This window comes from Leptosomus discolor, chromosome 13, assembly GCF_034619465.1.
Source record: "Leptosomus discolor isolate bLepDis1 chromosome 13, bLepDis1.hap2, whole genome shotgun sequence".
NCBI lineage: Eukaryota > Metazoa > Chordata > Aves > Leptosomiformes > Leptosomidae > Leptosomus > Leptosomus discolor.
The window spans coordinates 7,345,812-7,367,301 of NC_141403.1; the positions used below are offsets into that span (position 1 = coordinate 7,345,812).

The 21,490-nt window shown below is 38.1% G+C and overlaps 1 protein-coding gene across 1 annotated transcript in view; it reads left to right on the forward strand.

Moving 5' to 3' along the window:
• RP1 (RP1 axonemal microtubule associated) overlaps positions 1-21,490 on the forward strand; it is a 165,028-nt gene that overhangs the window by 41,077 nt on the left and 102,461 nt on the right. The window contains exons 17-24 of the mRNA XM_086472701.1: positions 5,002-5,204; positions 9,048-9,137; positions 11,222-11,354; positions 11,608-11,759; positions 13,925-14,079; positions 16,590-16,648; positions 16,986-17,030; positions 21,275-21,438. Coding sequence (XP_086328827.1) covers positions 5,002-5,204; positions 9,048-9,137; positions 11,222-11,354; positions 11,608-11,759; positions 13,925-14,079; positions 16,590-16,648; positions 16,986-17,030; positions 21,275-21,438 — 1,001 coding nt within the window. The remainder of the gene's footprint in view (positions 1-5,001; positions 5,205-9,047; positions 9,138-11,221; positions 11,355-11,607; positions 11,760-13,924; positions 14,080-16,589; positions 16,649-16,985; positions 17,031-21,274; positions 21,439-21,490) is intronic.

Genomic DNA, 21,490 nt, shown 5'->3' on the forward strand with positions numbered 1-21,490 from the left:
AATAGCTCATGTGGGTTGCTGATTTGGTTTTGAGCTTGGTCCTCAGACTGCTGTTTTAAAGAGTACATGAAGAGTCTGGCAATGTGAACAAGGCATCAAATACAGCATACTTGTTCATAGGGTGTAATGTGAAGTATCAAGAAGGTTTTTAAGTAAATTCAATTGAACCCAAGTATCCTGGTTAAATGCAAAGCATAGGTGTGGATTATTATTCACACTATGGATTAGTAATTACTGTTAATTGTTTCTGGCAATGTTGTTTCCATTCTTAGCTCCAAACACCCACTTTCCCTTTCTAATCTGTCAGACTTCACGTTGTATCATTGAATCAGAAAGCCTCCCCAAAGTGTTGTGGATTGTCAGCAACTGGTGAGATATGCTCTATTTGCAACCCATGGCAGCGATACACAAGCCATCAAAAAACCTGTTTTCAAAGAAGCTGGACGTTTTTAGGGTTGCCTATAAAGGATCCTTTTATAGAAGCAATATCTGCCGTGAAATTGGTTACATAGAGTCTATAGCACTTTGTAAGAAGTATGTCTGACATTCATAACTGTGGACTCTGCTTATGTAAAATGGATAGAAATATCAAAGTTACTCTGCCCTTCAAAGAAAATGCTCATTTTCAGTAAGATATTTTCACTTAGGATACTTAAAAGGTAACTGACTTTTGACAGGTAGAGGTAAGGCTTAATTTTTAGACTGATATTCATTAAATACTCATTTGGTTTTTTTCATTCTTAATTAACATTCAAAAAAGGGTGATGTTTGCATCGAGCATACAATCCAGCAGCACACTTAGCATCCACACTGAAAGGAGATTAACCGTTACGCTGACCAGGCCATCTTTTTTACATCTGTGTCTGCTAACCGGTCGCTGTGATCTGGTTGCTGTTTTCACAAACAATAATTGATTTAGGATTAATTAAACTGAAAACTGTGCTAATGCAGTTGGGGCTTCTCCTGTTGGGATGTGAGTTCTCTGTTCCGCAAGCTTCTTTACTTTACAAGGACAATGGCAGGTTCCAGCTTCTACTTAACAGCTCGAAGGATGGAGACACTAGAGTGAGGGTCAGAGACAAGTCAGCTAAAATGCATGCAAGATGCCACGTTATAGTCTCAAGACCAATCAAATATGCTCCCCCAAACAGAAGGGACATAATGTATGTATGTATCTATTTAGAGGACCACAAAATCTAGGGATAAAAGAGATGAAGCAGAAAGCACTGAAAACTCAAACCAAAGATGGTGCTTTTTTTAAACCCCTTTTTACTCTTCCGTTACCAGTTGCAAAAGCAAGCTGAACTCAGCAGCCCTGCTGAAAGTACAGACTCATCTCATGTTATGTTACAACTAGCGAGCATGCAAGAATCTTATGGGATTTCCCAGATGACTCGGTACTGGGGATTTTCTCTTTGCTTGTTCCTTGTGTTTCTCAAACCATGTTTCAATTTTCATGGTGAGAACGTGCCTGTGTGTGCCGGTGAACAGGGGGAGAGATGTCATCATGTTGCATGACACAAACCTGGTCTGATGTCGAGAACATCTTTGTGGTTTGGTGTTAACAAATTGTATCCCCGAGAAATGATTTCTATACCCCCCACATTCCTTTCCTGTAGGTCTGGAATACTGTTATTGTTAGTTACTAGTAATTTTTATTTTATTTTACTTATAAGATGCAAATAAAACCTGATCTCATTTCCTTTTACTTTACATTGGAAATGCTGATACAAAAAGATGCAATAAAAAGGTATCAACTTTATTGTCCAAGCTGCTACTCTAGAGATTGTTTTTTCTAATGATTCATTCCAAAAGTGTTGTTCAATCTTATGATCTTCTGGGACAGCGTAATTTTCTTTTTACTTTAGATTTAGGATAAGTAGATTTAAAAAAAGGTTGTTTTTATGAAACTGCATGAAGGATTGTGACTTCATCATTCTCATGCAGGCCTATCAGGATGAATTTTTGTCACAATAGATTTACAGCATAGTGTCATAAAGTGTGTAAACTCCCATGACTAATGCAGGGCAACCATCAAATCCTCTTTTCAGACTGGAATATTTTTAGCCTGTAGCAAATCAATGCCTCTGATTCCCATTTGTAAGAATAGCCAGTAAATTCCAAGGTAAAAAGCATTCCAAGCCTGTGAATTGTCTGTGTGTTATAATCATTTTCAAGAGGTAGTAGTTTGAGGTTGCAGTAGCAGCTGCTTTGGGTAGCAATAACCTGAGTATGGAATTCTTGTGCTAAGCACATGGAGCAGCCTGGGATTCCTTACGCTTCTTGAATACCTGTGCGTTTTGTGAAAATTTTCATCCTTGGCTGTAAGAAAGAAAGGGTTTTAGATAGCTGGAAGCAACTCGAGCTTTCAGAGTTACAGAAGCTGGGTAACTATAGCTACAGAAAGTTATATACTCAAGTTCTCAAAAATGTTTATTATACCAAAGCAAGTACTTTCTATAGTTCTGTTATTTCAGTCGTTGAGACAAGTGTGATTAAGTTTTTATTCAGGTAAACGTAAGAGGTTTGCCTTTTGCTTTAGTTTTGGTGCATGGTTTTTCTTTTTCCTTTCAGAATAGCTAGCTCTCAGTCATGATGAAGAACACAATAAAAACAGTGATTATTATGTATGACACTATGGCCTATTTCTAAATTACTATAACCATTCCAAGGTTATACTGCTACTGTTAGAAGTATTGCTGCAAAAGTCATGCTGCGAAAGTCATACCACTACAGTTCTGAATTTCTTGAAAATGGATTAATCAAATTTTAGAGTCTTTACCAGGGCAGAAATTTCCTCTGATTCTAGAAGTTGGTCCTTATTTATTACAGAACTTTGTACTGGATACTAATTCCTTTGAAATTCCTTGTGCAATTATTTCTCATTGGTTAAGTGTTCAGTGCTAGTGGATCATAATTCAGGTTCGGTGCTTTAGTTACCATGTTGATTTAACCTATAGGACTACCTGATGATCCAAGCAACTATATAATTCCTTTTGAGTACAACTTTTAAGACAAAAAGCATTTATTTAATACCAAAAAAGTGACATTTGAGGAAATTTAAAGGGGAGATGAGGACTGTGTCTCAGTATTGAAATGCTCCTAGGTATTGCTTTATTTTGTTTAGTATTTGTACTGGGCTTGGCTGGGGTGGACTTAATTTTCTTCATAGCAGTCTGTGTGGTGCTGTGGTCCAGCCTGGTGGCCAAAGCAGCGCGGGCAACACGCCGGTGTTCCAGCGGTTGCTGAGCAGCGCTGGCACAGCACCGAATCCATCCCTGTTTCGCACTCTGCACTCCCGGTGCGTAGGCGGCGGGACGATGGCAAAAGGCTGGGAGGGGACAGAGCCCGGACAGCCAACCCCCGCTGACCAAGGAGGTACTCCAGACCACGTAGTGTCAAGCTCAGCAATAAAACTGGAGAGGAGTTTTTCCAAAGTAGTCATTCCTCAGGGACTAGCTCTGCTGGTGGCAAGTGATTGCTTTTGCATAACTTGTTTTTCTGTTTGGTTTGGTTTGTTTTTTTTTTTGTTAGGTTGTGGGGTGGTGGGTTTTTTGGTTTTTTCCTTCGAGGTAAAGGCAGTTTAATAATTGAAGGGAAAAAACTCCATCCCAGAGAATCCCAGTACAATATTTTAATCAAGCAAATAAAAAAGCAAAGGGCTGCGATAGCATGGTATGTGGTGCCGCAGGAATGTACACAGTGATGGACTGGGAATTCTTCAACAAACGTGTCTCGGTGGCTGTTTATGAATTCTGCAGAATTGCCAGTGAATTCCATTACGTGTTTGGAGCCTCTGGCCTCTGAAAGCTTAGTTCGTAGAAAGCTACCTAATGGATGAAGAATGAGCTGGGGAATACAAAAGAAAACTTATCTGCAGCACAGATATATTCATTATGGTTAGCATATTAACAAGTCTCTTTGCAGGTGCATGAAAAGGCTTCACGAAGAGCAGTTTGAGAACTCCTGCAGGACACAGTGTATAGACAATGTGTTGGTTTGTGCCTTCAGATTCAGGGTTTATATCTGCCTCTTGCCTCAGAACAAGATTATAAATTCTTGGGGGCAAAGACTCCCTCATTTAGAGAGGACTTCATGGTCAGTGGTCCCTTTATTAAAAAGTGGTGTCTCAGACATCTGCTGTTTGTAAACTCCACTTCGATTAGAATGCTCGGAACTAAATTCCTTCATCCAGAGAGTATTTTTTTCATGTCTCATGTGCTGAGGTGCCATTTGACATCTTTGCATCTATCTATCTATCTATCTATCTATCTATCTATCTATCTATCTATCTATATCTTTAAACCTTCTGTTAAGGTTAAATGAAAGATCACCAGGTGCTATTCTAAAGTGAAATACACATTTTCCAAAATTATATTTGCTTACCCATTAAAGCTGTGAAATTTATTCATAAAGTGGTACTGTGCTGCTATTGTCTCATTCAGTCAGAACCTGCCTTAGCCCAAATGCTGGCACTGTGTGCATAAGTATGGGCAAGGGTATATTGTGCTCTTTTTTTAGTATTTTACAGTATTTAATTAAGATTTAACTTGAAGACAGTTAATTTCCTGATTTTTTTTTCATTTGAGATTAAAATTGTCTCTGTTCTCAAACATGTGATTTTGTTAATAATGTCCCAACACAAGGCATTGGAGGAGTATTTACAAGTAGTTCTACTCATTTTTAAACGTCAGGCTAAGGAACCAGAAATGTTGATTTGATGGTCATGGTTCTGCATCATAGTGTTGTTGCTCTACACCAGAATATGATGGTAGTGCATGTGAGAGAGACTTGTCCTTTTCCAGTTGATTCTTGTAGCTCAACTAATCAGTACGGTTTGGTCTAGACAAGAAACATAGATCAATCTTTTCAGACTATCTCCCTTGCCATGAAAAAATACAATCCCCTCTCTGTTACGGTCTCCTTCCGTGCTGAAGTTACAACAGCGACTGGCAGTTTCATGTCGATTTTCATCTCCTGCTAATGTTCTGTATTTCACAGAGGAAATGAGAAATCCCCAAGGTGGTGAGTGTCCCCTTCCTTCAGATGATGAATGGAAAGTGTCGGTGCTGACAGGAAATGCAGGAACCGAAGCAAATGTCATTCTCTGGATATATGGACACAGAGGAGTAGTTGGACCAATAACTCTTGGCAAGGACAACAGAAAGCAGCTGTTTCTTCCCAGGCAGGAGGATGAATTTCAGGTAGCTAATGAAGGCTAAGAACATTATTTTAATGTGTACCTTTCCAAAGATTATTCTGTCATGTGAAAAGAAAAAATGTCTTTCTCCTGTGTTTACTGCGTACAATAAATCTCTATCTAATCTCGATGTATTCTGCATTAAATCAGCTTGGTGCATGTAGTTAGCAACAGAGGAAATGCTCTTTCTTTTAACCCTCTCTCCCTCATACAGTAGCCCAAATGGGACAACTGCAGGAGCAAATTGATTTCTTCGAGGTAATTGATTTGAAACTAGCTTTAGAAACTATCCACTCCTAAACAAACCATGTCTGATGTGAGACTTGTATATCATTTAGGGATCTTTAGCAATGAAATCTTCATGTGTACAGTTTTCAAAGCATACTATAAAACTATACTGTGGAACCGGTTCAGTTAAGGAAGAAAATCCTTTTTTCAGCTGCCATATTATGAATAGCCGAAATGCCAGCAGCTTTACCTGTGGAATTACTAAATGCCCGATAAAACCTACATGTTATCATGTCATGAAACCACAGAGTTCTGCTATTATTTAAGAATAACCTCACCTCTATTGTGATAAGGAAATTATGTCTAAGTAGGCTGAGAGGAAATTACCAAAGGGGCTAAAACTTCTGGTTTGCTTAAATCTTTCTGTCTGAGATGCATGTAACACATTGCTGTCTTCAGCTAACTGAAGAAGTAGTTATATTTTACACATTTTGTGAGCATTTTTTTTCATGAACTCTTCCAATACAATCTTGGCACATACCAAGATTGTTACTGTCAATAATATTAATAATAATACTTTCTATGAATAGGGCATAGGCAGGAAGATAACCAACTGTAATGTTAATTTTCCAAGCGTGTAGGCTATATATCATGATCCACAGGGAATCCTGTTCTCCTAATTAGTGAATAATTTATAAGCAGCATTGGGTAATGGCATGTTTGCAATGTTAATCTATACATTCTTAAGGGATGGACCAATTTTTCTTCTCTAAAACAGATTTTGCCCATTATGGCTGTGTGCTGTGGATATCGATCTTGTGTGAGAGCAGAATCTTTCTCTCAGCACCTGGGACTGCTACTATGATTCTTTACATCACGCTGACACTATTGCTTTCAGGCATGAAACAGCAAATGTCGCCAAAGTGCTTTTCACTCTTTAGTCTGCAGTAGATAAATCCACAAAGAAAAAGCCTCTGACTAAGAGCTTTCTTCTTTATTTCCCTTTAAAGTTTGTCCTATACTTGTTTAGCGGGGTAAGTCTTGGAATGAGGATAGGCATGCAAGACTTTAAAAAAATGACATCTTCTTTTTATCATGTACATCTTTGAGCTTGATATGATTTCACAGACATTTTCTAGAGCAGAAGATAACAAATTCCATTTTTTTAAGTAATCAACCTAATCGTGGTTCTGGCCAGGAATTCTCGGAAGAAAACAGCTTCTTAAAGCCTATAACTATCAGGCCATTTGGAGTTGGTTTGCTTTAACCTTTCACTTTATCAGCAGCATTAGCAATTATGAAAAATCTAAATAGAACTATCTTGAGAAATGAAAACCATTCATATGTTGCCTTCCTTCTCTTACCTTATCCATGTGAATATCATTGTGTGTTTAATCCTTTCCAAGACTGTGCATGAGAAAAATCAAGAAGAGTGTCAGAGGGTTCCTTCTAGGAGGCTTCTGCGTGGTTTTGGTGGCAGTCATGCTTTGCATTCTGACAAAGTTCAGTACATTCGTGTTTTGTATTGATACATAAAACGGTCACGTAACATTTTTTTAAACCAAAAGCCCAAAGAGTGATTCATTAGAATAAACAGACTACATGACAGCACTGTGTATTCGATGAACACCAGCTCTGTGACTGAGAAGACAATATCTCACATTACTTGAGAAGTGGGTTGCTTCGTTTGTGAAATGTGGGAAATGACAACCGTTGTTTTTTCAGTCAAGCTGTATACATGCCTGTACTTTACTACTGCTTTAATCCCAAAGTCTCTGGGTTGCCTCTAACAAGGCTACTTATAAAGAGAAATACTGTGCAGCATAAACAAGGATATCAGTACCTGACTCTACAGAACAAAGCTATTTTCTTAAGCCCCTGGAAAAGACAGGAACCATACTGTCACGTCAGTGTTGCAAGCCTGGAGTTAGCATTTGTTTTGCTAATGAAATTCAGGTCGATGTAGCAACTACACCAACATAAATACAAGTGTGAATTCCTCAGATTCTTTCTCAAAACACATTAGAATTTACTGAGTGCATCTCAGTGTTAGGGAAATCAGGGGTAAAAGTTGTCTGCTTCTGGAACTCTTTGATTAAAGTATGCGTTCCTGTGTGATCTACTCTAGGTGGTCCTGCTCTGTCAGGGAGTTGGACTAGATGATCTTTCGAGGTCCCTTCCAACCCCTGATGTTCTGTGATTCTGTGTAGTGCTGTGACTATACCATAAAAGTTTGTTATACAAAAGCGCAAAGGGACAGCTAAAAGCTGATATAGGACCTGAGATAATTCTGCCCTCTGAAAAGAGAAGAGGTTTTTCATTTAATGAAGGTAAAGAATGAGCGGATAATACACTAGTAGGTGTTTCTAAAAGAATGAAAAGAAAATAATTTTTTGTACAGTGTAAAGAGCTTTTTTGGATGTAAATGATAGAGTGGAATAGGCTGTTACCAACCTTTTATCGATAGGATTATTATTTGAGAAGTAATATGATAACACACTTACTTTTCCTTTCCTAACAGTACATTACAAATTGTCTAAAATGATTTATGTTCAATTTAAGTAATGGTTAAACTTTAAATAAACCCCAGATAAGTGGGATAAGAGAGGGTTGTACAGAGTAGATTTCATAAGTAAGAGCACGTAGAATGCTCGAAAGTGCAAAGAAAGTGCGAATGAATGGAAATCATGGTCAGAGAGTGAAGACAGGATCAGCGATTTTCGAAGTTTTGCAGATGTTCTGCCAGCTTTTGAGAGCTTATTCTTTAAGGTCTCCAAAAGTTTTCTGTCTTTCACTTTGACATACTAGGGTTTACGATCATGTTGCTCTGCTGCATTATGACAGATTTGTGACCTGTGGTTTAGTGGATTTACTTCTGTATTCCACGTTTCTCTCATGAGTGGCCCTCACCAACATTTTTTCCTTTTCAAACTTTGAAGAGTTCAAAAATCTGCCAAATAATTTCCTTGGAAGTGTTGCGATTTCACTAGGCTATAATTTGGTCAAACTGGGGCTCAGACAGAAATCTGCTCAGGCAAAACAGAAGCAATCTCTTTTCTGGATCCTGTAATCCAAAATCTGCCCGTCAAATATTGTGCACTGTTCCTGTATACTCAAATACTACAGTGGTTCAGAGAAATCTGGAACCAATTACAAAGATAAAGACGCAGTTGTATGTATCTTTATTTTTTTTTCCCCCACGTGTGATGTAGCTTTATTTTTATTCCAGAAATATAGCTCAAATTAAATGAATGGCAAAATGTGTATAAATGAGAATGGGATTTTTAAGTTATTTCACACATGATGATTGAAAATAGAGGAAGGGAAATGTTTAGAATGTTTAGGGGGTTTTTTTGGAGGAGGGGGGGTTCAAGATGTCCTGAAGGCTGTGAGTTTTAAGCATAGAATGCTTAGGCCTGTGCTTGCTGTTAGGATGCTTTCATTCCGGATGTGTGGGAGACTGAGACCGAAATGTCTTTTTATCATGGATTGGATATAGCGTTAATTTGCAAGGCATGGCCTTACTTAATCGGCATGCAGCCTCTACCACACAAGTTTACAGTATAAGATATGTATTTGTGTCTGTAGTTACATGTTGTATTGTTCTGGCTTTATTCAGGTTAAAATAAAAAGCGTTGGGAATATCTACAAGATAAGAATTGAACTCGATGAATTGCTGAGTGAACAATCAGAGTGGAACTTACGAAGGGTGAGATTTTTTTGTGGTGTTTTTTACTGCTTTAATAATTTTTATATGAACTAAAAGCCCATCTTTTCATGAAGCCACAGTTTCATAAATCAAAAATGCTGATTGTGATATGTTCTTATTGCTTTGGCTTCTTAGGTTGCTTTAGAGATGACAAAAACATCGATACAGTCCATCTCCTGAGAGCTGGAAATATCTAGCATTATTTCACAATTATTCATAACTCATGTAGTTCATAGATACCAGTTTTAGTGTACTGGTGGCTTCTGCCAACTTTTGCTTTCTGAAAGCTTGCCTGTGCTCTTCAGTGTGTGTTGGGGAGATTCTAGCTGTAAATTCCAGTTATACAAAATTAAAAATGATGGAACAACAATTATCCCATGGTAAGTACATTCAAGAAGAATTAACAACATTTGCTGAAGAGCAGGCTAGTCCTAGTTGGCCTGAACATAGCTCACAATTATGACCATTTTCAGGGAAAAAGAGCTGCTGGTTTTTTCAATTTAGTGATTGAATTCTTCTTGTCTGCTTCTGTTTTAATTCTTTTTTTCTCATGATACTTACGGATATTCACTGGACTAAATTTCTACCAAAATCTTGCTAATACTGACCCCCATGTAAGATTTATTTCAGAATTGCACATAAGTATTTGATTTCTGTTTCTTATTTTGAATCTGTAAAAGACACAAGCTTATCCTTTGGCTTTTAATTAATCTTAAAAAGCCTGATTTGGACAACCGGAATAACGCAGTAATAAAAGATTTTGACATTAACCCAAAGGCCTTAACTGTAACTGTTCCAAAATTGAGTATCGTAAGTATAAATATTTCAGTTGCTCAAATTACGGCAGGAATCCTACTTTCCATCCTAGTGGTTACAAAATACTTTTTTAACATTTTGGTTCAACTTTTGCAGGGTAACCCTGGGATTTCAAATATTTCTTTTCACAGAAAGAAGTAAATCAGATTGAAAGCTGCGTTTTTCTGACAAAGCAGTTGATATTTGGGGTTGTTATGAATCAGCAGGGGGAGCTCTGCCAATGAACATTAGAGATTAAGGATCACTGCTGCAAAAGTATTTCATGTTAGAATAAATGCATGCTTTGGGGTTAAAAGAAGTGTTTATTTTACTTAAAATAATATTTTGTTTGAAGAGTGGGATAAAGGCATATATTGTCCTGATTTCCTAAGTGTTAGAATTTGAATGCGAACACTTGTTTTCATAATTTTGTTTGCAAGGCTTATGCACACTACATGCACATTGAAACACAACTGCAGAAAGACAATTTTTTGGCACTGATTTCCTTTTGCTGGTGAAGGCCTAGAGAAAAAACCTGTGGTAAGCATTGTTGTAATTCAAGACCAAGAAAACCTGCTCCCATAAAAGAGGCAAAAGACTGCTTTAGTTATAGAAAACAAGTAAGACAGATATTATAAGGTACAGTGGCAAATAACTTGAGAATTTGAATGCTAACTATCTTCAGAGGGATAAATAGAGGGTGCTGGTACCTGGGTTGTCTTTTGTTCTGCTGTAGCAGAGACAAATATAGTACGAATTGATTTAGTATTTCAACATATCCTCTCCTTGCCAAATTCAGACGGATATAGATGATGAGTTTCATCCTGATTTCTTTTTAATATAAAAATGTGTCAACCTTTCCACATCTTCCGAAAGCTAAGTCTCACCTAACCTCACTCACCAGAATGTTTACAGTCTTCAGTCCTCCAGACAGCGTTACACAGGGGTGGTTCACTGACAGAAATCAGAGCTGGTGACATTTCTCATGGCAAAACCAGAACTTTCAATTACAGATTTGTTTGTTCCAAGGATAAGATAATTTTAAAGTCCAAGGCATATTCAAAGAATAGAGGCTGACACTTTCAGCTGCAATATTATGGTGAGGAGTCAAGTTGCAAAGTGGCCAAAATAAAAATGTTTTCATACTGCAATTTTGTATGTCATATTTACTGATCATGCTACTGTTCTCTGAGATGGAAGAAAAGATAGAGAAAAACATGTTTTGCTGTTGAGAAGCAAAGCACTGGAAAGAGTGAACTGAGTCACAGGTGGAATTGCTTCTTCTCCAGGTGATACTGCAACATCTAAAGAGCAAGAAAACACTGAATTTTCCAGCAAATACATGGCTGTCAAAGAATCGTGGTGATAGAGATTTTCTCTGCGAACTTCCAGTAGTGGAAGCTGGAAAACCTATCTATCCAAGTATGTGTACTTCAGTTGCACGGTTATGTATATATTGGTTACCTGGTTTTCGGTATTAATGTCACCTGCTGTATATTCATACATGTGGTACTAGAAATTGTAAGAACAGATAGGAAGACTGATTTCTGGAGAATATGTTCCAGCAAAATAGTTGCAAATCAAATTTGCTGGCATTGTTTCCATTAAGCTAGAGCAGGGAGTAAAATGAATTGTGATTACACAAGTATTTTCTTCTTTTGGTTATTTTCGGAAGTTGTTTTGTACCGTGTTTATGTCTACACTGGAGACATGGAGCAAGCTGATACAGATTCTGCAGTTTATCTGTGTATCTATGGACAAAGAGGAGATTCTGGTCTAAGACTTCTGCATAAATCTGGTATACCAGTGACATTTCAGAGAGGAATGGTAAGTCTGAAAAACAATTTGCTTAGCCATATAAATACAACTAAGTTACTTTTACTGGGCTTGACAGGTTCCTAATAAAAAAGATCACAGAGATTTAGAAAAATAATTTTTAACAACTAAGGAAAATAATTTTATACTAATCCAGGAATAACTAGAATGCGTGAAAACAAAGGTAGGAAAAAGGGAAGAAAAATGATGTGAAGAACCCCCCTAGGATGATGAGAATTGCTGCCTGTGAACATAAAACCTGTTCTGTCAGGGGTTAATGAGTACAGCTGATTCCAAAGCCCCGTGCAGAAATCATTCCATGATTTCAGGTCTTAGTAGGAATGATCGTTATGTATTTCTTTTAATGTATAATATCATAATCCTGATTTTCTGCAGTAGTGTATGGTTGAATTTCAGGAACTACTGAATTTAATCTTAGCTCTGCCACTCACCTACTTATGACCTGTTAAGCTTGTTTTTTCCTTTGTGAGCTATTGAGAATTAACACTTGTATGTCTAACAAATGGGATCAAGCTGTTAGTGGAATACTGAATCACAAAATAAAAAACAGTATCTAAAATGCTAAGCATAAAATAACCCACTGTGAAACTTCAGAGGTATCTATGCTATTTTAGATGTGTATTTTATACCATTACTAATGTATTAGATAGAAAGTTCTATTCCATATGCAATTCAGAATTTAAGTGGAATTTTCTAGCCAGACTGATAGTAAATTCAGCATATTATGTATACAGAGTCTAACGGGGCTGGCTCAAAGTGCACTTTGTTATGGAAATGGGTGAACAAGACAGTGGACTGTACAGGCGGCAGAGCAGGGCCTGGAACACATCATTTTATCACAGAGGCAGTTCAGTGCTGACTTGAATAAGATCATTTAACCCCTGCCACAGATATGCTACATGATAGTGGGCAAATCACTTAGAGTAAGACTTCCCTGAGTGACCACTTTTTGTATGCTTCTTGTCTGCTGCCTGTCCAGTTTAACTTTCCTGAGCAACTGCAGGTGTAACTGAAGTTTGTTCAAAGAGAATTCTGCTCTGCACATAGTAAGCTCTTTGAAATATGCCTATAAATTAACCCCTCTGTTTCTCAGTTGAGCACCCAGGCTACCTGGCATCTTGATAGCTTTTGACAATGATCTCTGTACTTTACCTGTATGGGTAGAACAAAATATTAGCAGGTGGCCTTTTGAAAAACAGGTTTCAGCATTTGCAGAAAACTGGGGTACTATGGAAAAAGTGCAAAAGTGAAGTGACTGGGGAAACCAGTTCTGCTTCACTGAACCGTTTGGGTGGCTGTGGTAAATAATGCACAGAGTCATCAAGACAATGAAGGTAAAAAGAAGTATTAAAAAGCTGCAGTCCTGCCCGGACTGCACAATTCGAGGCAGGGATCCTTCAGAGAGTAGTTTGTGGTCATACACCAAGGGAGAGCTAAAGTTGCCCAGGCAGCCTCAGTTCTGCTGTTTGCTAAGGACTGAGAACCTTGCGGATAGGATTTTTCCAATGGAGTTCTTTCCTTCATTTTCCTTTTATGGAGAAGTGTGACCTGGACAGGTACATTTAGAGAGAGAAAGCCCTATGTGTTTTACTGCAACAGAAAATTACCAACATGAACTTTTCATTTGATCAGTTTCTTGCTCCTACGAAAACTTCGCAGACTGTAAGCTCAAGCTTAAATAAATAGCAAGGAGAAAGTGGCATGTCAGATTTTGGCATCTTCCAGAGGGACGAAATGTAAATAGAAGTGAGACCAAAACGAGAAAAGGGTGAGAAAGCCTGTATTTAAAATAAATATCAACAAAGGAAATAATAGCTTTAACTCATTCTTACCTGGGGAAAGTTAATTGTAAATGATGAGGTATTGAAACAACAGCAAAGGATTGTGTGCAGTGTTTCGGATGATGGCTGAAAAACCAATTTATTTGGGATTCTTACTGCAGTCTGATTTTAGTTGTGTTTCCTCATTTACTCTGATACATAATCAAAAGACATTTACCTTTTCAGATCCAAACACTTTCAATATAGTTCAGCTGTCATTAAAACTAATGGGAATCTTTGTACATCGCGGGAGTTGATCAGGCTTTTGAAACGCTTCAACTTTCAGACTCACTTAGCGGTGGCAAATTGCGGAGCGCTGTCTCCTCTGCCTTCCAGGTCAGTGCTTTCGAAGTGGAAGCTGTATCTCTCGGAAAACTGCAGAAGGTGCTGTTGCGCTGTGAGGCTAATGCCAAGTCCCAGTATTGGTACTGTGACAAAGTCGTTGTCAGAGAAGCTGAGAACAACTCAGAATACGTTTTCAATTGTGAAAGGTAGTTTTTACAATGATCTTCTTAAATATTCTTGAATATGTGTCACTAATGTTATTATGCCAATCAGTCTACTAAATATGAATTTTCCAGGGAAAGACAAATTTGGGTTATTTTGCAGGTTCATAAAATTCACAGAATGTGTTGTTGCAGAAGAGATTGCCTGAGTTAATAAGCTGGATGGTCCATAGCAAAGGTTAAATGTTTATATTGTGGCTGTGCTACTCGATTCTACAGTGCAGCCTTATCATACAAGGATCAGTGGGGCTTACCTGGTCAGGAAGGAAAGATAAAGCACATGAAAAGATTCTAAATTAAGCTATTTCTAAATGGGAAAGAAAACAGATTTGCTGTCCAGAAGCAGCATTCACTCTTTTCATGAACAACTTTTTGTTGCTGCTAGAGAGATAAATGTGATGCCCGAAAGTCAGAATTATTTTGTTGTTGTTCTGTTTAAGTTATTAAACAGGCATCTTAAAAGTCGATTGATAGATAGTGTGCTTTGTGTGTTTGGAAAAATATACCAATCCCAGATTTGGGTTTCCATTTTTGCAGTCTGTCTTGTGGATATGTGCATCATTCAAGTGAAATGAAGGAAGTGTAGAGAAATAATGAATAGTTTTTAATTAATAGTATTTAATAAATGCAGGATGCCTAGTTGTTTTGTCTGGATTTTTATCAATCTGTTACATATCCTTGAACAGCTTCTTTTGCAATTCTTGGTGTCACATCCTCAAAAATAGGAATCAAGATGTTCTCTCACCTTGACGATTCTCTAAAGCTGAGATCTTTTTAAAGATGTTTTAAAATAGTAGTCTAAGACTGAGGATTTCTCTGGAGTAGATTTGGATGCTGACCAGCTGTTGTTGCTAGCTGTGGTTGCTACCTTTCTAAAAAAAATATAGGTAAAATTTCCTAATGGAAGTTCTACAGCGAAATCAGGCCAGCTGTCTGCCTCAGTCATGAAAAATCAGCTTCGTGTCATAGCTGTCCTCCAGCAGGTAACACAGCTTAGGGACAGTGTGTGTCAGGGCACTTCACTGTATTAACTCTGTGATAATTAACACCAGATGTTGATCAGCAAAGATCATTCAGTGACAGACATTGTCAAGAAGAAACAGAGAGTGGGTTTTTTTTTCATTCCTAACTTTTCTACAAGGAAACACTGCCACAGGAAAAGGGTTACAACAGGTCAGGGGTAGATTCCCTGTTGGCCAGAATGTAAAGCTAAAACACTTTAATCTGTCCAAGGAGGGGGGAAGTTTTTGCTGTTCAGAAATCTCTCTAATTTATTAATCTTCAGCCTCACAACTGTATTTTATGTTGATATTTTATGATCCAGGGTGTGAACAAACTACTGTATTTTTTTCTCATTTAGCCAAGGAAACACCAGCATTTTATGTGACTTAGAAATCTGGTATTTGTTCCTCAACTAAGTTCAGAGCAGCTGTGGCTGCCCCCTCCCTGGTAGTGCTCAAGGCCAGGCTGGATGGGGCTGGGAGCAACCTGGTCTGGTGGAAGGTGTCCCTGCCCATGGCAGAGGGGTGGCACTGGGTGAGCTTTAAGGTCCCTCCCAACCCAAACCACTCTGTGATTCTGCGATACAGCATTTGTTAGTTACAGAGTGACGCTTTTTAGCGTTTAGGATTGCAGAAGACACCGGTGTGTCTAGTTCTTATGAACTAGTTCTTATATGAATTGGCCTGCTGATGTTTTCAAGGCAAAAAAATAAGGAACCTTCAAAAACTGCTCTGGACTCATCTTGCCCAGGTTATACTGGATTCCCAGCAGGCTTCATAGGAGACTGAATGGTTTAGGTCATTCCTGGAGAATCCAGGGAAGTGGACCAAGTAAATAGAAATCAATAGCCCAGAAACTTGCTTAATTTTTTTCTTTCGCTGTAGAAAACCAGCAGACTTTTTACCAAGCAGGAGAAAGCTAAGAGAGTTAGTAATCAATGTTCTGAATGAAAAGATTTCAAAATTATCCATAGCCTAGAGTAACGTGACTCAGAAACCTAACCAATGTTCACCCTAATTTGTACTTTTTTGACTCATCTATATGTCCTCAGTTTGTAGGAGGAACAAGGAAGGGCAGGATTTGGTTCCGTCTTTGTTTTTAACACTGAACTGTGATTTTAAGAAATAGTGCAATAGATAAGTACAAATTATACATGGCACTCTATCCATACTACCGAAAAAAATGTTCTCTGCCATGTTCTTCTGTTTAACTATATATTTGTATAGTATAGTCTTGCCTCGTCAGTCTCTTAATATGACACAGTCTTTTACACTTAGAGCTTTTATGTTTGCACGGATAAAATTCTTTGTTGGGTCAACTAATTTCTGCTTTAACATCTCTCAAATCAAATACTAAAATTTTAGGGGTAGAGACCCTTTGACCATTATATGTATTCAGATGAAAATAAGATGTGGATCATTCAGTTAGATGGTAATATGGTGGAGAAAAAAATTGATTCCTACCTGCTTTCTTATTTTCTTTCTTATTCTTAGGTGGCTTCCATTTATGTCCCAAGGTGTAATTCATTCAGAAATTGAGCTGTACCCTCAAGGTAAGGTTTATCGTAACTTTATGGAAGCAAGATCAGTAATTTGTAATTTTTTTCCTCTGAAGAATTCTGAGCTGAATTTACGCTTTAAATATCCAAGTTAATAGTTTTGTGGCTTCCTTTGTTGTATTTCTGAGAGAATACACTTTGGGTTTGCAGTGTATAACGGGTATAGGTGAAAGTGAGAAAGTAGTGGGTGAAAGAACGAGAGGGAAAGTAGGGAAAGTTTGCTTGGATTCACTAGAATCACAGAAGATCTTTTTCATCTCTTCTTTCAAACCTTTTCTCTAATGTTAAAGGATAGATCCTTTGACTGCTTTTTTTTTTTTTCCTTTGGCAGAATTTCAGATAAATCAACAGCTGAAAATGCAAGAAGCAGCAAATGGTAAATGCTTCTCTAGTCTTCTGCCTTTAATGAACACTGCTTCTGTTTCAGAACTAATTGCTTTATACTTGTTGCCGTTTGTATTTATTTTAAAACATTAGTTGCAGCACACTATTTGAACATTTTAGTAAACTGAACTTCACACTTTAATTTAAACAATAAATCACTTTGTTTATGCTTTCTCTTTGTTTTGTCATTTTTCTTTCCATAATGTTAACTTTCTCTCTCTCTGTTTGAAAATTCATATTGTTCTACTACTTATTGGTGATCTAGCTTAATTTCAGTTTTTTATAGTTAACATTTTAAACCATGATTCTTTCTTCTGGGCTATATATAGTTTTGTCCTCATCGTTAGTTTTTCATTTTCTGTTTTACCTGTGATTTCATATTTGTTCAGCTTGACTTTTCTGTCCTTGCAACCAGTGCAGATTAAATGACATTTCTTAATAACGCGTAACATTTTCTCAGCTCTGAGAAGTGCTTCATATATTGTATGTTGAACAGTAATTTAGAAGCTGTTGGGAGAAAGTTTGAAAATGTTTTTTCGATTTTATTGTATCAATCCAGATATTCACGAAGACCCAAATGCCTTGTCTTAAATAGTGCCCCTTTGGCAAGCAGTTAATGATAAAATTTGCACCCACTTATTTTAGTAATTATATTCAAATCACGCTCTGTTACAAGCTTTATTTTGAATCCCAAGTATCTTTGCCCTTCTTCCTTTCTATGCCTTTTTCAGAAGGCATTCATCTTCTGTCTGCTTATCACTCCTTGTGCCTTAGCTCTTCTGCATGCCTTGCTTCCACAAGGCCTGCACCTGGAGAGCCTCCTTTACACGGTTCCCCTCAGTCTGTTAAGTCTTTTCTGCACCTACACCTGGATCTCTACGCTGTCTTATCCAAGCTCTGCTTGCCTGGCTACACGGTAAGCCTTGCAGCAGATAGAAATTGCCCCATGAGCCTAACAAAAGATGACAAAGAGCAGTGTACATCCAGCTGGCTTATCTTGAGTGGGCTTGGGCTTGGGCTTGCAGTGAACATTTTGTTCACAGCATGCTCACCCCGACCCTGTGAGAGGTATGTCTTCGGGCTGGCCAGAAGAGCTGGTCAGCTTTGTCATCGACAACACTTACCCTCTGTCAAAATGGACCCATTTCATGGAAAAACAAGGTGGATTTGTTGTGAATGTCTCAACTGAAGATAGGCAGTGAAAAGCATACGGGCCAAATAGCCTCTTGTTTGGGGCACGTGCTGAAATACGGAACAGTGGGAAAGAGACTTGAAGTTGTGTATCCCACACCTACAGGGACAGCTCCGGTTCCTGGATGAGTGGTTGATCTGAGATTTTGTTCACTTACTTTTTTCCCTGTGAGCTTTTTTAAATATTTTCTTCATTCTGTATTTTTTTTTATTTGGGTAAAACAGGATTCTTTTTGGGAAGCAGAACTTTCTAGTGTTTCTAATAGTCTAGAAAAGAAAAAAAATATTTTTTTCTAGAAAGCCATCTATGATAAGGTATCATTTTCTGATGTCATCAGGCATGTATTTGGTGTCAGGTTGCACTTTCCTCCACGTGTAATGAATGAGTCACCTCATTACACATTTTTCTGTATTCTTTTCTCCTCAATGTGTATTTCTCTTCAGTCATTAAGGAATTATTGGTTTTCTCCTCATCAAATCAAACTCCAGCTTTTTAAGCCAAAGAAAATGAGAACTATGTTTGTAATACTTACTGTTTCCAGTTTCTATTGGAAACATGCAGGAATGCAGTGAGAATTTCTGGCATCAAAGAGATTAGAAATTTAAGGATTCTTCTCCTATACCCACATATCCTTCAAACACGAAGTCCTGTCTGTTTCTAGGAAAAGAAAAAGCCTCAAAGTCAATGTAGAAGAGCACAAACCAAAACTCTTTTTTTTATCATGTTTTTGGAGAAGTTCGATTCACTCTTTTGAGAGTTGTATTTGTGTGCAAAGTACTTTACTGATACTACACTTATCCTTTGGAGACAGGAGTTGAGCTAGCTAGAATATATAGCCTCAAGAGTACCAACTGCTTTGTTTTGAAAATGCATTGCTTAACAAAAGAGACACTTGGAGAGGATAATAGAATAGAAAAGGCCATCAAAACCACTTGTACAATAAATCGCACCATGAACAAGTACAAAAGAAAATACATTTTGCCTACTTTAAAATGAATATTTATTTCTGAATGACTTTTGAATCTTTAGGAGTAGTAGTGGGTCATCTTTTACCCTTTGTCTGCCCAGTTCTTCATAAGCATTTGTAAATTGAATTGTCTTTATTTTCCAGCCAAATGGTCCAAAGGAACTTTGTCTTTAAGGAACTAATACTATATTGTTCAGAAACAGAAGAGGCTGACTTTTTGTAAGTGAGCTCCTCTGTGGGGCAGGGAGTCCCTGCCTTATGCTCTCTGTTTCCACCTTCAGTGTATAGAGGCTTTTCACCCTTCTAACTGATGTTGACGTTTTGTAGCCTGGTGCTATGGATTTTGTCAAGAAAGTGGGTTTTTAAAGGAAGCTGTGAGGATGAAAATTTTCAAAGGTACAAAAGAGTTTGTTACAAGCTGGAGTCTGATATATTTTAGTGGAAATTGGACGGTTCACTTCCTTTATAGAATCATAGAATGGGTTGGATTGGAAAAGAACATTAAAGACCATCTAGTTCACCCCCACCACAGACAGGAACACCTTTCACTAGACCAGGTTGCTCAAAGCCCCACCCAGCCTGACCTTGAACACTTCCACGGATAGAGCATCCACAACTTCCTTAGACAACCTGTTCCAGTGTCTCACCACCCTTATTGTAAAAAATTTCTTTGTTACATCCAATCTACACTCTTTCAGTTTAAAACCATTGCCCCTTTTCCTGTCACTACAGGCCGTGGTAAAAAGTCTTTGCCTTTCTTATAAGCCCCCTTTATATATTGAAAGGCTGCAATAAGGTCTCCCTGGAACCTTGCTTCCCCAGGCTGAACAACAACCTTTCTTCATAGGGAAGTGCTCCAGCCCCTTGAGCATCTTCATGGCCTCCTCTGGACCCGCTCGAGCAGGTCCGTGTCTGTCTTGTGCTGGGTCCCCCAGAGCTGGACGCAGCGCTGCAGGGGGGTCTCACCCAAGCAGAGTATGGGGGGAGAATCCCCTCCCTTAACCTGCTGGCCAGTTTTGATTCATCAGACTAAATGAGCTGTTGCTGTTTTCTGACTTCCCAGCTGTGTATTCAAAAATCTATCACCTTCCAAAACCAGGTGTCAGTCAGACCTGAAAAATTTGGAAAACAGGAGACCAAGGTTCCTGCTCCAGTTCAGTCTTTGTGGGGCAAGTTACTGAGGGCTGGCCAGTCAGACAACAGATTTAATTCATGTAGGCATTACCAGACAGCTTTCTATTAATAAAACTGCAGTGTACAGTGTGGCATTTATTTATAAGATGACTGTGGGCTGGGGTTTCATTTGTTGTTGCCTTGCACAGAATGAATTTCAGTCACTAAGTGGAACTTGTTTCTTACAGGCAAATGCTGCAATCAAAAGAGGGGTGGAGAGTGTGCGATCCCAGCTTTTCAGATGTAGAAATGCATTTTCCAATTATGAATTGTTCTTTTTTAAAATAAGATTTGCATTAAGCTGCTTTCAGATATTTAAATAACTTGAGCGCATTGTATGGGAGCAGAGATGACAATTTAGTATCAGGGAAGCTTTATATGAAATGATTTTCTAAAGAGTCCTTGTCTAGTGTCAGAATTTTCTACAAAATCTTTTTTTCATGCTAATCTCAATGTCATGCCTCCATCCAGGCAAACAGAGCTCTTGTTGATGTGTGCACATCAACATAAAACGAGAGGAAATTGTATTTCATTGGGCTGCTTTGATACTTTTTCCTGTTGCACTTCTTGGTTATACATGTTGTCATAATCCAAATTCTGGAGGCTGGGCTTTTTCCATGGTGACCCACAGGTTTATCGCTAGAAATCTCACTAGGCTTTGTGTTCATACTTCCAGCTTTAGCACGTTTGCAAACCTCCTAAAACTTCAAAGTTGCACAAGATGAGTTTGAATGATGCAGTATTTGGGCAATCTTCTGTTGCCTCTCCCAGCACCATCACCTTTTCGATGCATAGTAGTTACGGTCCCTGGGCTAAACTATGCTTTTATTTATATCTTTCAAGCAACTTGCTACATATCAGTAACAGTTATAAAAGCATTTTGATTTTATTTTTTACTTTACAGAAGGAGATTGGAAGATTACTGTGGTCACTGGGGATTTTGAGACAGCTGGCACAACAGCAACAGTATCCCTTTATGCTTATGGAGAAAACAAAGCTTCTGGTCCTATTATTTTGGGATCTGGGAAACACCAGCTGTTTAATCCCAACAGTGAAGATACATTTAAGGTATGGTACGATTGTTATATGAACACTGGAGAATTCAAAACATATGCAAAAT